Here is a 14,510-nt window from a genome sequence, read left to right as displayed (position 1 = left end):
GAAAACTTTCAAACTCACTTTATGAGGCCACCATTACCTTGATCCCAAAACCAGACAAAGACCCCATCAAAAAGGAGAATTACAGACCAATATCCTTGATGAACATGGATCTAAAAATTCTCACCAAAATACTAGCCAATAGCATCCAACAGTACATTCAAAGGATTATTCACCACGACCAAGTGGGATTTATCCCTGGGCTGCAAGGTTGGTTCAACATCCGCAAATCAGGGGCGCCTGGGTGGCTCAGTCGTTAAGCGTCTGCCTTTGGCTCAGCTCATGATCCCAGGGTCCTGGGATCGAGTCCCACACTGGGCTTCCCTGCTCGGCAGGAAGCCTTCTTCTCCCTCTCCCATTCCCCCTGCTTGTGTTCCTGCTCTCGCTCTCTCTCTCTGTCAAATAAATAAAATCTTTAAAAATAAATAAATAAAAACATCCGCAAATCAATGTGATACAATACATTAACAAAAGAAAGAACAAGAATCATATGATCCTCTCAATAGATGCAGAAAAAGCATTTGACAAAGTACAGTATCCTTTCTTGATCAAAACTCTTCTGAGTTAGGGACAGAGGGTACATATCTCAATATCATAAAAGCCATCTATGAAAAACCTACAGCAAATATCATTCTCAATGGGGAAAAACTGAGAGCTTTCCCCCTAAGGTCAGGAACGCGGCAGGGATGTCCACTCTCACCACTGCTATTCGACACAGTATTAGAAGTCCTAGCCACAGCAATCAGACAACAAAAAGAAATCAAAGGTATCCAAATTGGCAAAGAGGAAGTCAAACTCTCACTCTTTGCAGATGATATGATACTTTATGTGGAAAACCCAAAAGACTCCACCCCAAAACTGCTAGAACTCATACAAGAATTCAGTCAAGTGGCAGGATATAAAATCAATGCACAGAAATCAGTGGCATCTCTATATACCAACAACAAGACAGAAGAGAGACAAATCAAGGAGTCGATCCCATTTACAATTGCACCCAAAACCATAAGATACCTAGGAATAAATCTAACCAAAGAGGCCAAGGATCTGTACTCAGAAAACTATAAAATACTCATGAAAGAAACTGAGGAAGACACAAAGAAATGGAAAAACATTCCATGCTCATGGATTGGAAGAACAAACATTGTGAAGATGTCAATGCTACCTAGAGCAATCTACACATTCAAGGCAATCCGCACCAAAATACCATCCACTTTTTTCAAAGAAATGGAACAAATAATCCTAAAATTTGTAGGGAACCAGACAAGACCCCGAATAGCCAGAGGAATATTGAAAAAGAAAAGCAAAGCTGGTGGCATCACAATTCTGGACTTCCAGCTCTATTACAAAGCTGTCATCATCAAGACAGTATGGTAGTGGCACAAAAACAGACACAGAGATCATTAGAACAGAATAGAGAGCCCAGAAATGGACCCTCAACTCTATGGTCAACTAATCTTTGACAAAGCAGGAAAGAATGTCCAGTGGCAAAAAGACAGTCTCTTCAACAAATGGTACTGGGAAAATTGGACAGTCACATGCAGAAGAATGAAACTGGACCATTTCCTTACACCACACACAAAAACAGACTCCAAATGGTTGAAAGACCTAAATGTGAGACAGAAGTCCATCAAAATCCTAAAGGAGAACACAGGCAGCAACCTCTTCGACCTCAGCCGCAGCAACTTCTTCCTAGAAACATCGCCAAAGGCAAGGGAAGCAAGGGCAAAAATGATCTACTGGGACCTCATCAAGATAAAAAGCTCTTGCACAGCAAAAGAAACAGTCCACAAAACCAAAAGACAACCGACAGAATGGGAGAAAATATTTGCAAATGATGTATCAGATAAAGGGCTAGTATCCAATATCTATAAAGAACTTATCAAACTCAACATCCAAAGAACAAATAATCCGATCAAGAAATGGGCAGAAGACATGAACAGACATTTTTCCAAAGAAGACATCCAAATGGCCAACAGACATGAAAAAGTACTCAACATCCTTCGGCATCAGAGAAATCCAAATCAAAACCTCAATGAGATACCACCTCACACCCATCAGAACGGCTAAAATTAACAAGTCAGGAAACGACAGATGTTGGCGGGGATGTGGAGAAAGGGGAACCCTCCTACACTGTTGGTGGGAACGCAAGCTGGTGCAACCACTCTGGAAAACTGTATGGAGGTTCCTCAAACAGTTGAAAATGGAGCTACCATACGATCCAGCAATTGCACTACTGGGTGTAAATTTACCAGAAAGATACAAATGTAGGGATCCGAAGGGGTACATGCACCCCAATGTTTATAGCAGCAATGTCCACAATAGCCAAACTGTGGAAAGAGCCAAGATGTCCATCGACAGATGAATGGATAAAGAAGATGTGGTATATATACACAAAGGAATATTATGCAGCCATCAAGAGGAATGAGATCTTGCCATTTGCAACGACGTGGATGGAACTGGAAGGTGTTATGCTGAGTGAAATAAGTCAATCAGAGAAAGACATGTATCATATGACCTCACTGATACGAGGAATTCTTAATCTCAGGAAAGAAACTGAGGGTTGCTGGAGTGGTGGGGGGTGGGAGGGATGGGGTGGCTGGGTGATAGACATTGGGTAGGGTATGTGCTATGGGGAGCGCTGTGAATTGTGCAAGACTGTTGAATCACAGATCTGTAACTCTGAAACAAATAATGCAATATATGTTAAGAAAAAAAAAAGAAGATAGCAGGAGGGGAACAATGAAGGGGGGGAAATCGGAGGGGGAAACAAACCATGAGAGACGATGGACTCTGAAAAACAAACTGAGGGTTCTAGAGGGGAGGGGGGTGGGGGGATGAGTTAGCCTGGTGGTGGGTATTAAAGAAGGCATGTTCTGCGCAGAGCACTGGGTGTTATGCACAAACAATGAATCACAAAAAATAAATAAATAAATAAATTTAATTTTACCTTCAAAAAGAATAAATATTTTTGTTCACACGCTTCACACCAGTAGAAACATTAGATAAGTAGCTCATATATGTATCTATAATACACATTTTCATTTACATATATAAATAAGACACAAATACCATAAAACCCCCATAAAATAGAACGTGCTGAAAGAAAAGAGTAAAAGTGAATTTAAACAGACATTTTTGATTTTCTCCCCCAAACTGAAATGAATCATTTTGCACAATCCCGAGGTTATGGATGTTCCACTCTAGAAATCCCTAACATACAGTATTTTCCCCATACATACCTCTTCTCATTGTCCTGTTCTCTAACCAGACAGAGTATACAAAGATGGATGACAAACACATGGCAATGCTGTGTCTGACTAAGAGAGGTTAAATCTGCGGTGTTTCTTTCCTACCCTGCTTGGTTTTGTAACAGCCCTATCAGATGCAGACTTTCCAGTTAGACTTGATAGTAAACAATTCCCAACCCAGGAAGAAATAACTGTATCATTTATTTACAACAAAATTGTAAAATGCAAGAATGATGGTTTTCCTTAAAAATCACCCAGTCTTTCTAAAAAATTACATGGCCTTAAATCTCTGGGGTCTGCCCTGCACAATCCACTGGACACTGGGGAAGCCTGGTAAATCAATCATCAAACTGGGAGACCAATGAAGATTTCACTTGAAGAAAAATCCTCAATATAACATCAGGTTTCATTTTCACAAATAAGCACTCAGTATGGAACATTCCAAAATACCTTTTTGTTAGAATATGAGATCGTACAAGAGCCCGTAACACAACACTGATACAAATTTTCTATTAGTTGCTTCAAACTTGTCTATTAAGGTAAAACTATAGGAGAATCTTCTGAGGAGATGGATTTGTTTAGTTTCTTTTCTTAAAATAATCTCAAACTTTGACAACTCTAGGAATAGCTTCAATAGGATTTTTTGTTTGTTCTTAAGAAAGCTGTTACCCTCCCTTGTGTTACTCTAATAAAAAATAATTAAGAAAATTCTTTAGCAATTATGAACTATTAATTTGTGCATATACCTTTAAAATAATCCATACTTATGCATATAAATACAACAAAGACCCAGAGGAGCCATGAGTTGTGCTAGTGAGCTGGTTGAATGACTACAGTTAAGTGGAGAGAACTTCTTGCCAGTATCTTTTTTTTTTTTAATTTTTTTATTGTTATGTTAATCACCATATATTACATCATTAGTTTTTGGATTGCCAGTATCTTTTGAGCTATGGTTTCTGAGTAAAATTATGCAGCCTCTTTCATATTTTTGCATTTTAAGAATCATTTCAAATAATTTGCAAAACAAAAATCAAATACTTTCTAACTTTTCACTTTTGCCTGCTCAGGAAAAAAAAATATTCATTCAGCTTTTATTTCTTAGGGCTCTAATTATTTTCCTTGGGTTTTATGTGCCTTCTTTTATTCCTCTAATACTCAGGGCAGACTAGTAAATCAGGAGAAATACTACCTGGTTGAGTACTGGCATAAAAATAAAGAGTTGTAAATTTCACCCCATTAAAAAATGAAATAATAAATTTCATTTAGCTTATTTTTTTAACCCTACATTCCCAGCAGAATTCTTGGTCCACAGTGACTTGTTTGTTTAATGAAGAAGAAAGGAAGGAATAACTCATTGCATGATTCTGAACAAGGCACGTAACTTAGCAGCAATAACCTCATTTGTTACTCCTCTTCAGCACGCACAATATTTTGCATAAATTATGCATACAGATTCACAGGAAAATTAGCGTGACAAGATGCAGCTGCTAAGTTTAATGAGATTTTCTCACTAACATCAACCAAAGAGATAAATGACTCTTGTTCTGGTGGAGAAAGGGGACTTTGTGGAAGGAGTGCCTTGGAAGTATCATCTGTCCTAGGGACGCCTGAGTGGCTGTCAGTTAAGCTTCTGCCTTCCGCTCAGGTCATGATCCCAGGGTCCTGAGATCAAGTCCCACATTGGGCTCCCTGCTCAGTGGAGTCTGCTTCTCCCTCTCTCACTCCCCCTGCTTGTGGTCCCTCTCTCTGTCAAATAAATAAATAAAATCTTCAGGGAAAAAAATGAGTGGCACTGGATAATCTGTCCATATTTGTACTTATCCATGCCCACACAGAGATGTTAGGTGTGAAAGTCAAGTCTTGAATATAAACTCTAGTTTTTAGGAATGGGTTATGAATCAGCTATAGCAGAGTAATTCAAGCCTTAGGGGCTTAGCTTTTCATTACCATTCTATCTCGGTTTGCTCTTTCACTTTGAGAACTACACAACATAGTCATTATTTAGCTCAAATTCACTTGCAAGTCTTTAGACAGGAAGCAAGCCATAATTTCACTCTGTTGAAGAAATATGACAAAATAATCAAGATGCCTAAACTAAGAGCAAGAATTTTCAGGGAGAACCATTCTTCCTTCTTCTCTTAAGATTCAAGAGCATTCATGAAGAAGAGCATCCTTCTCCCAGGCAGGTGCACAGCATCCACGTTCGTATTCCTGCAGTCAGTGTGGCTGCCTTGGTAGCATGAAGACAGTCAGGAATCATTCTGTGAGTCTGTCCTTCCCGTGAGGCCCTAACAAAGCACTCAGATGACAGCAAGCCACAGTAACCAAATTCTGATTTAGGAGTTATCATTCCTTATTGACTATTCATTAGAAATGAGTCATAACCACCAGGGAGAAAACCTACTATTATAGCTAATGAGTTCAAGATAAAATGAGAAGATCTGATGGACTCGAAGAATTTCTAATACTGTTTTGTGGCCAAAGGTTATGCCTGCGTTTCTTCTTATTCCAGAGGTCACAGGGCACTGTGACTCTTGTTTTTTATTTATAACACTAGAGGAAGAGCACACTTACAACCTAACAGTATTTGCAAGGAAAACAGTGTATATCCTCTTGAAGTGGTCATTAAAACGATCAGAGGGAGGACTGGGAGCCTGAACTCAGAGAAAGTGAGGTGAGTTAACTATAGTGTTTTAATATTTCAGGTATCTATGAAAATCAAGGTCCTAAAACCTGATGAAACGTGATATATTTTTTCAAGTACTGTGATCTAACTCAAAACTCCTTATCGTTTAGTTGCCATTTCAAATTCCTCAGATTCATGTGTCAAGTATTCAAAGCCACAAGATGGCCTGCAGAACATAAGAGACAAGTAAGAACTACTGGAAAAAACTCAGCCATGGTTGAGAAGAGTAAGTACTAAGGGGGGAAAAATGTTCCTTCTCAAGCTCTGAATTCCTCCCGCCCAGAAGTCCTCAAACATTGACAGATCTTTTTTCCTTTAAGAACTTTATGATCTGGGGGTGCCTGGGTGGCTCAGTTGGTTAAACATCTGACTCTTCATCACAGCTCAGGTCTTGATCTCAGGGTTGTGAGATCAAGCCTGATGCTGGGCGCAGAGCCTACTTAAAAGACAAAACAAAAAAACTTTATGATCTGGGTTGTTCAAACTTTCTTGGTACATACACCATAAAGAGTAATATAATGTTAAAAAATCTTATGGTCTTATAAAAAAAACTAAGAAAGATGACAAATCTCTAGTATTTCACTAGTAATAATTATCCTAATCACTCTAATTCTTTTACTTAAAAAAATGTGCAATCTCATTAAATGAAAATAGCCTGAAGTATGTCAGATATGAATTGCATATAAGAATATGACAGTGAAGCAAAGCATTTTATCTTTTGCAAAATCACAATAAAAAGTATTAATAGTACGTGGATGGGATGGAAAAGACAAAAACATGGTCTTACCAAAAAGCAAAATTACTTAGCAACAAAATAGCCAGCTATCTTTTTTACCACTATTAACAGAAAATGCATCCCAAGGGGAATATTTTCCTTAGGCACCATAACTGTTAACTTCATGCCTGATCAAAGACATAACATCAAATAATGAACTGATGTGACCAATAAAATGCTGAAATTGTATTACTAATAGAGATACATACTAGAACCCTTTATAATCATTAAAAAAGGCAAAAGCCATTTAAAATAGATATCCCTGTCTCCTACTTATTGCTAGCACAAAGGGACTCATGGTAATACAGATCATAATTTTAACAAAACAAAGCTCTAGGTCCATCTGAAAATAGCATGCCTGCCATTAACACTGAACAGCCACAACTCTGCGTCCCCTGAAGAACCTTCCTGAAGATAATCTGAATGGTTCAATATCCAAGGAAATACCAACTAACGCCTTTGTTTTCTCTAATTCAAAATGACACTTAGGATTGTCCTACTGAATTATATTCCGAGGTACAATCATGTTTTCTGATACGAGGCTGGGGTCCCCTGACGGTGCCCTTCCAGGAGCAGCAGCCAGAAGGTACAAAATGGGAGGACCTCTTCCCTGAAGAGGAAACTGAAGCCTCTGGAAGTGAATGATCTAAGGCTCCTCAGCAAGAACTAGAGCCCAGGTCCAACGTTCTTTCTGGGGTGTCCAGCCCAAAACTCCAGCTCAACAATCTTTCTGGGGACCTCACAATACCTCGGGAAAAGAAAAAAACAGTAGTCACAGCTTCTAAAATATTTTATTTCTAGGTCCATCATCAATATACTAACGGTGAGCACAGCATACTGCAGAGAGAAGTCAAATCGCTATGTCGTACAACTTAAACTAATGTAACACTGTGTGTCAACTACACTCCAATTTAAAAACTAAAATACAAAATTAAAAAGTTAAAAATTAAAATAAATAAAAATAAATAATAGATTTTACAAATTAAAAAATATACTAAAATATACTTCCCCAAATGTCAATACTCAGAGGTTTTTGCTAAGCTAGAGTAACTTCCTTTACCTCATATTAGCCATGGAAAATTACGTTCCAAACTTTCTCACTAAAAAAAATATGATGATAAAAGTTATCACACCGAGTTTTATGAAGCCTTTTGGCTATATCTGTGGTATCTGACTGTGTCATGCAAATTGGGAGATTATCCTATGAAGTAAGGACAACTATGTTCTTAAAGGATATGAATAAAAACACTATTCCTTATGATCTTCCTCCTTTGACCTTAAGTAATTTCAATTTCATATTTTTTAACAGAAAACGAGAGGGTAGGAAGCTCTAACTATGAAGCCGTCACCCATCACAGTACCTTGGCAGCTTTGTTAACTTTGTCTTCATTTTCTCTCTTATACACGAAGACAGAAGCACATCTGCCATCCTGCAGAACAGCGGGGTACACGGCAAGTCCGGAGGGTAAGGTGAAAGGTGGCTCCTTCAGCGCGTAGCTCTTCAAAGCACTGCTCTCTGATCCCATCCCTTACGCAGTGAGGCGGTGCTGTAGCTCCTCCACAAAGCCAAGCAGAGCTGAAAGAAAACAGAAAACACCGTCCAACATGGGTCTCTGTCTGCAACACGTGCTGGAGATCCCAGGGACCCAGACCCAGCCACTCAAACCCACTCATTTCTCCGACCCTCATCAACTAGGCCATTTGGCGATAAAAATGGGAAATGCTCAGCCAGTTGCCAGCCATGCTTGTCAAGGAACCACCAACAGCTCTAGAGAAAATGCACTTAAACGCCCCCCTCCCCTCCCACGGAGACCCTTCCAGAGTGCAAGGGTGATCAAAACCAGGGTAAGATCATCTATGCTCCCTAACCCATGCACATACCCTACCTCACAGGAAAGGGTTACAAAATCTGATAATTCATCAGTGAGAAAACTTCTGTATAATAGTATATAAAACAACAGCTTAAAATTATAGAAAGAACATTACAACCTAGAAAGCATTTCTAACAATGAGAAAAACATGTTAACAAGTGCAGCGCTCATATAGGCCAAGCAAAGCAGCGCGAACACCAGCAGAACAAGGGGAAAGGAAAGGGACAACTCACTGAACACAAAGGGCAATGACCACAACAGAGTACATCCTCACTGCTCCTCACGCTCGTGCTAAGTACAAAGGGGGCAGTGCAAAACTGTATCATCCCAAATGCTAAAAAACCCACACATGCAGGAAATGCTAGAAAATGCAAACTACCCTATAACGACAGAAAATAGATCAGTGGTTGCCTGGGGTGGGGCCCCAGGAAGAGGAGAGGGCTGCGGAGGGCTATAAGGAAACTTTGGGGGGAACAGAGTCATTATCTTGATTATGGTAAAGGGTGATTACAAATACCAAAACTTATAAAATCATACGCTTTAAAATATGTTCAGTTTATTATGTGTCAATTATACTTGAATAACGCTGTTTCAAAAAGAAATATACGTTATAAATCTATGTCTCCATCTATGCATGTATCTATACAGACACATAAGACACATACACACAAAGCCTTGAAAAAACATGCTCGAGTATTAATAGAGGTTTGCGGTAGGTGTCAGATCACGGGTAATTCCCAGGCAGGCAGACGGACACATGCCTGCACCTCCCCAGTCTATTACAATAAAAACATATCTTTCTCTGCAAAGGAGGTACAAATTCCCATGGTTATGGGAGGACTGTGGACGTGGCGTCCGTAGAATAGCACAGGGCTGCCTACCGAGGGTGGCAGGCACCTGAGGAGGACGCGCAGCCTCCCAGGGTCCAACCAGCGCTGCCAGACCACACCATTTACCCTAAGGATCCAAGAGCCTGAAGATTTACATGGAAATTTCTCTATTTTTCAATGTTGGTTCAAATGTTTTTAAACCCGTAGAGGCCAAACTACGTATGTTTGCAAAATGTGGGTCAGTGTGCAGTCCTGGCTTTACCATAGTGTAAAAAACTAAAACCTAAAGGGGGTTCTTAACTGGCAATGTAGCAATAAGTTGCCAGTTCTAAATAACACGGCCAAACATTCTACAAAGATCTTTAAAAATTTCAGTTAAACAAATCCCATCCTTTAAATAAATATACACCCAACAATCATACACAGACCCACTACTGAGATTTTTTTTTCCACTTTAGTGAAGTTCCACACAACACTCTGGGTGACCAAAGTATGAAATGCTGCTCAAGACACATACTTAACAGAGAATTCCAAGTGCCTACAGACCCACATACATCGCTGTATAAGTAACACAACACGTACAAGGGCTAAAGCTATCTAAAATTGAAATTATTCAAAATCCAAGAATACTTCTGAGGATAAGAACTAAGTCGTCTTTGTAACAAACCCGCTGAGTTGCTACATACTCTGCACTTTAAGAACAGTAGGGGTAAAAAAACAGTATTAAAGGGCGCCTGGGTGGCTCAGTTGGTTAAGCGACTGCCTTCGGCTCAGGTCATGATCCTGGAGAACCCGGATCGAGTCCCACATCGGGCTCCTTGCTCAGCGGGGAGTCTGCTTCTCCCTCTGACCCTCTTCGCTCTCGTGCTCTCTATCTCTCATTCTCTCTCTCAAATAAATAAATAAAATCTTTAAAAAAATTAAAAAAAATAAAAAAAAACAGTATTAAAAATGCCACGTATCTCAACTATATGTCCCAGTCTCTATTAGGACTACAAATAAATAAAATTAGTGTTAATGTAGGCTCACAGGGAAAAGCAACTATTGTTAAATCCCTTGTTCTGGAGATGGTGTGGTGCCTGCCCTACTGTGACAATCCCCCCACTGAACTGTGAGGGTCATGTTTGGTACTTGGGCCTTGCTCCTCTCCTCTAGGGCATAGTTAATGGGTCAGGCGCCTTCCTTGGGCCAAAGGGCAGTCAATGCACACATGAGCCATCCCTAGGACCCATGGCCTGGAAGAAGAGCTCAAATGGGCAGATCCTTGCCTGCCTCAGGAATCTGAATGAACAAGTGATACTTCCATTAGCTGAAGGTAAAAGGATGCTATGAGGTAGAGTCAGGGCTATGGCGAGCCAAAGCCACGAAGCAGCAGAAGCTTGGCAAGCAGAGGAAGGCAGCTGACAGCAGAAGGAAAAGCCTAGGCTGGGAGCAGCTTAGTCAGATTTATAGGGGCACATTACTACCCTCCATCTTGAGGCGTCGGGAGGCAAAGCTGCAAATCCATTTCCTCCCTGCTTCCTTGACACCCCTACAATCAGGGGGAGCCAGAGGTCCACCCGAGGTAGCTTGAAAGGGTCAATGTTCTTTAAAACCAACTGCCATCTCAGCAGCAGAAAAATCTATAACTCCCACATCTGTAAAACCAGTCAGACTAGAGGAGTTAGTCAGAGAAGGGTTACTTTGAAAAGTGTGTATCTGAGGCTAGTCTAACTTCCTTCTCTCTTTGCCACAAAATACAGCTCTCCAAAATCAACACATAAGGAACTGCAAGAAAATGAAAATCCTCTTGACAGAATATCATGGTGTTTGTTTAATTTTATTATTAGTCCCCAGAGGAGATAAGACTGAGGAGTGATGCTCTGGTGGAATGAATGGAAGTCAGCAGAGGTATAGGAATGGACATTTAGTCTTTTTTTTTTTTTTAAGATTTTATTTTGACACAGAGCACACGCAAGCACACAAGCAGGGGGCGTGGCAGAGGGAGAGGGAGAAGCAGCCCCCCTACCCCCCTGAGCAGGGAGCCCAAAATGGGCTCCATGCAGGGCTCATCCCAGGGTCCTGGGATCATGACCTCAGCTGAAGGCAGACGCTTAACCGACTGAGCCACCCAGGCGCCCAACGTAGTCATTTCTAAATAGCAAAATACATCCTTGTGGGAACACTGGGCTTTTCAACATCTAGAGTTATGAAAGCTTTACGAGGTTCAAACCCGTAATTTTTCTTAGCAGTGTATATTTTGGGCTTAAGACACTAAGAAATACAACTTGAAAAAAAAAGAAATGACTCCTTTTCTTGAGAGAAAGGATGCCATTTTACTGTTTTGAAAGCACGATTAACCTTGACAGGTCTACCCATACCAGGAGTGCAATGCTCTGAGTAGTAGGGATTACAGCCTACGTCCATTGCAAACTTTATTAGGTGACAATAAAAAGATGTGCTGTTGACTGCTTTGAAATAAAGTCACAAGAAAAAAAATTCACAAAAAGACACAAAAGGATAGTCTAATATTGTGATCTCAGCATGGTTATTTTGTAGATTTACCATCCCCACTCTCTATAATAAAATGTTGGGTACGCAGTTTCTGACTTGAATAGGCATCAAGGTCTTCTCTTTAAAAACTGGTTCACCAATCTTCCTCCATCCTTTTGCTTACTTGGGCAGCACATCACATTTCTGGGCCACCTGTGGATTATGCAAACGCTTGTCTAGGTCACCGGGCAACTCATACACTCAACTAAGAAATCCATGTCATCTGGGGAACTCTCTCTTCTTCCTCAAAATTTAATCGAGATGATCTTGGTTCTAGCAGTCTCTGCTTGGAGGTTCCAAAGACAATGGCTTGCACTGTGAGTTCTAAGGACACCCTATACTGACTGATATTTTGTTACCTGGTGATAACGTTACCCTGGCCCTTTACTTTGATCTGTTTCAAGTACATATTCCCTGTATTGAACTCAGTCCAGCACTGCTAGCTGACCAGCAATACATAATGAAGCCTTTATGGACCAAAAGAACTAAGTATGATTTCAGCTAGGATTTGAGATGTTACGTGGATATGCACACAGGTCCTTAACTACAATGAACGGTGATTCCGGAATTCAGGACCCGACTCAGTATTCACATGGTTTCCTAAACACGCTCTTCCAAGAAATGTTTCATCTTTATTCTAAATAAAAAGCACTATGCAAGCACAGAGCCAGCTGGGCCTCGGGGGGCCCGGCACTCGTCCTGGTGCAAGAACGCCGGCGGCTTCCCGGGGCGGGTGCGCCCCCCGGTTCCCACCGCTCCGGCAGCGGCGCCCCGCTACGTCTGGCCGCGCACACTCGCCCGACCCGCGGCGGGGAGGGCGGCCCGGGGGCCAACGGGGTCCCATCGCGACCGCCGGGAGTGGGTGGGGGCGGAGCTCCCGCCCGCTGGCCCCTCACCTTCCACACCTGCCCGGGAGGCCCGGCTCCGCGGCTTTCTTCGCTAGGTCCGGCAGCCAGCAACGCGCCGGGCGGGGGTCACCCACGAAGCCCAGATCCGAAGGGCGCCCCGTAACAAGCAGGGAAAGACTGAGCGGAGGCGGAGAGCACAGCTCAACCGGCAGCGACGCCGCGCCGAGCGCGGACCCGCGAGTGGGGCGCGCGCCCACCGCCTCTGCTCCCGGCCCGGCCCCTCCCCCGCGGCCCGGTCCCGCACTGACGAAGGAAGCGGCGCAGGGCTCCCTATTACCTGCGGGAGGGCGGCGGGGAGGCGGCCGAGGGTCTTGGCTCCGGTCCCCTCTTCGCCCCCTGTTGACACCAACCACCCTCGCCTACCCCGTGAGGCTGTGACCACTACACCCACAATCTTCGGGGGGTATGCTCCCTCCGACACCATAGAGATGGGTCCGGAAACCGGACAGAACGCCAGCCTCCAGCCCTCCGACGCCACCACTGAGGTGAACGAACCCGGAACCGAGATAGAGCGGCCGCATAGGTGACTCTCAGGCCGAAGCCATCTTGCGTCTGGGCGCGGGGGCCGGTCGCGGCTTGACTCCCTGCTCCCAGCGGCCTGGTCTGTCTGGGAAGCTGTTTCCTTCCTTGGCGTTTAAGTTGAACTTGCAAGTTTGTCTTGATTTCAATTTTTAGGTCTTTAGACGCGCAGTTTTAATTTGATATCCGCCCGAACCTAAAATGGCCGCTGTCGCCTCTAACAAATAGTAAAGGGGCGGGGCGCAGAAGAGAAGTATGGAAATTGGCCTGGACCTTTAGGAGAGTGACGTCGCTCACCCCAGCGGGCGCGATTGGTTGCGCTGCGTGGGCCGAAGTCGTGCGGAAAACCGGCCGAAGCTGGCGGAGGTGGAAGTTGTTCCGGCTTAAGCCATTGAGACGGGAAGTTTGAAGTTACGCATAATTCAGCGAAGAGTAAATTGGGACTAGTCATATTAATTGTACTTATTAGTAATGTTAATGGTTTCTACTTAATAGGATGTTGTGAGAATAAAGCGAATATACCTAATAGTTTTGAAACGACTTGACTCAAAGTAAACTGAGTTTTCCCTGTTCTCATCGCAACTACTTAATGCTCTACTTAATCCTCACTGTTGACGGCTGACCTAAATAATTTGATCATCCCAAACTTTTAGGTGGTGGCTGAAAGGTTTCTGGCAGCTGAAAAGGCTTAAGATGGATAAGCATCCCACAATTTCTTCATGCGGTTAAGTGAAAATAGGCCAAATTTTGCTCCTTATTCAGAAGTGTATTGAACAAATGTTTATGAGGAAGCCGACATACAGTATTTAATCTGCTGGATAAGTGTGACAAAGGCTGAGCGCTCTGTTCTGGGTCAGGACTGTCCTATAGAAATTGAATTCAAGGCACATTATGTAACTTTAAATTTTTAGTAGCCACATTAAAAACAGTAAAAGAAAAAAAATGAGGTAAAGTTAATTTTAACACGTTTAAACAATATATCCAGAAAATTGTCATTTAAACATGCATTCAATATGAAAAATTGTTGATATTTTACACTTTGGTACTGTCTTCAAATCTGATGTGTATTTTTTACAATTTGGACTAACCATATTTTAATGCTCCGTAGTCACTTGTGGGTAGTGACTACCACTTTGGAGAATAC

At 42.1% G+C, this 14,510-nt stretch overlaps 1 protein-coding gene across 4 annotated transcripts in view; it reads right to left on the bottom strand.

Moving 5' to 3' along the window:
• SCYL3 (SCY1 like pseudokinase 3) overlaps positions 1-13,919 on the bottom strand; it is a 48,902-nt gene extending 34,983 nt beyond the window's left edge. The window contains exons 1-4 of one of the 4 annotated variants that reach the window (XM_027610120.2): positions 13,125-13,919; positions 12,836-12,964; positions 11,997-12,092; positions 8,068-8,282 (exon numbers count right to left, since the gene is read on the bottom strand). In XM_027610120.2, the coding sequence (XP_027465921.1) occupies positions 8,068-8,232 (165 nt within the window). In that variant the 5' untranslated portion in view covers positions 8,233-8,282; positions 11,997-12,092; positions 12,836-12,964; positions 13,125-13,919. The remainder of the gene's footprint in view (positions 1-8,067; positions 8,283-11,996; positions 12,093-12,835; positions 12,965-13,124) is intronic. The other 3 variants (XM_027610119.2, XM_027610121.2, XM_027610122.2) reach the window with 3 other exon arrangements.
• Between the last annotated feature and the right edge of the window lie 591 nt (positions 13,920-14,510).

The sequence above is a fragment of the Zalophus californianus genome, chromosome 10 (assembly GCF_009762305.2).
Source record: "Zalophus californianus isolate mZalCal1 chromosome 10, mZalCal1.pri.v2, whole genome shotgun sequence".
In the NCBI taxonomy this organism is placed as follows: Eukaryota; Metazoa; Chordata; class Mammalia; order Carnivora; family Otariidae; genus Zalophus; species Zalophus californianus.
This window is presented reverse-complemented; position numbering and strand designations above follow the sequence as displayed.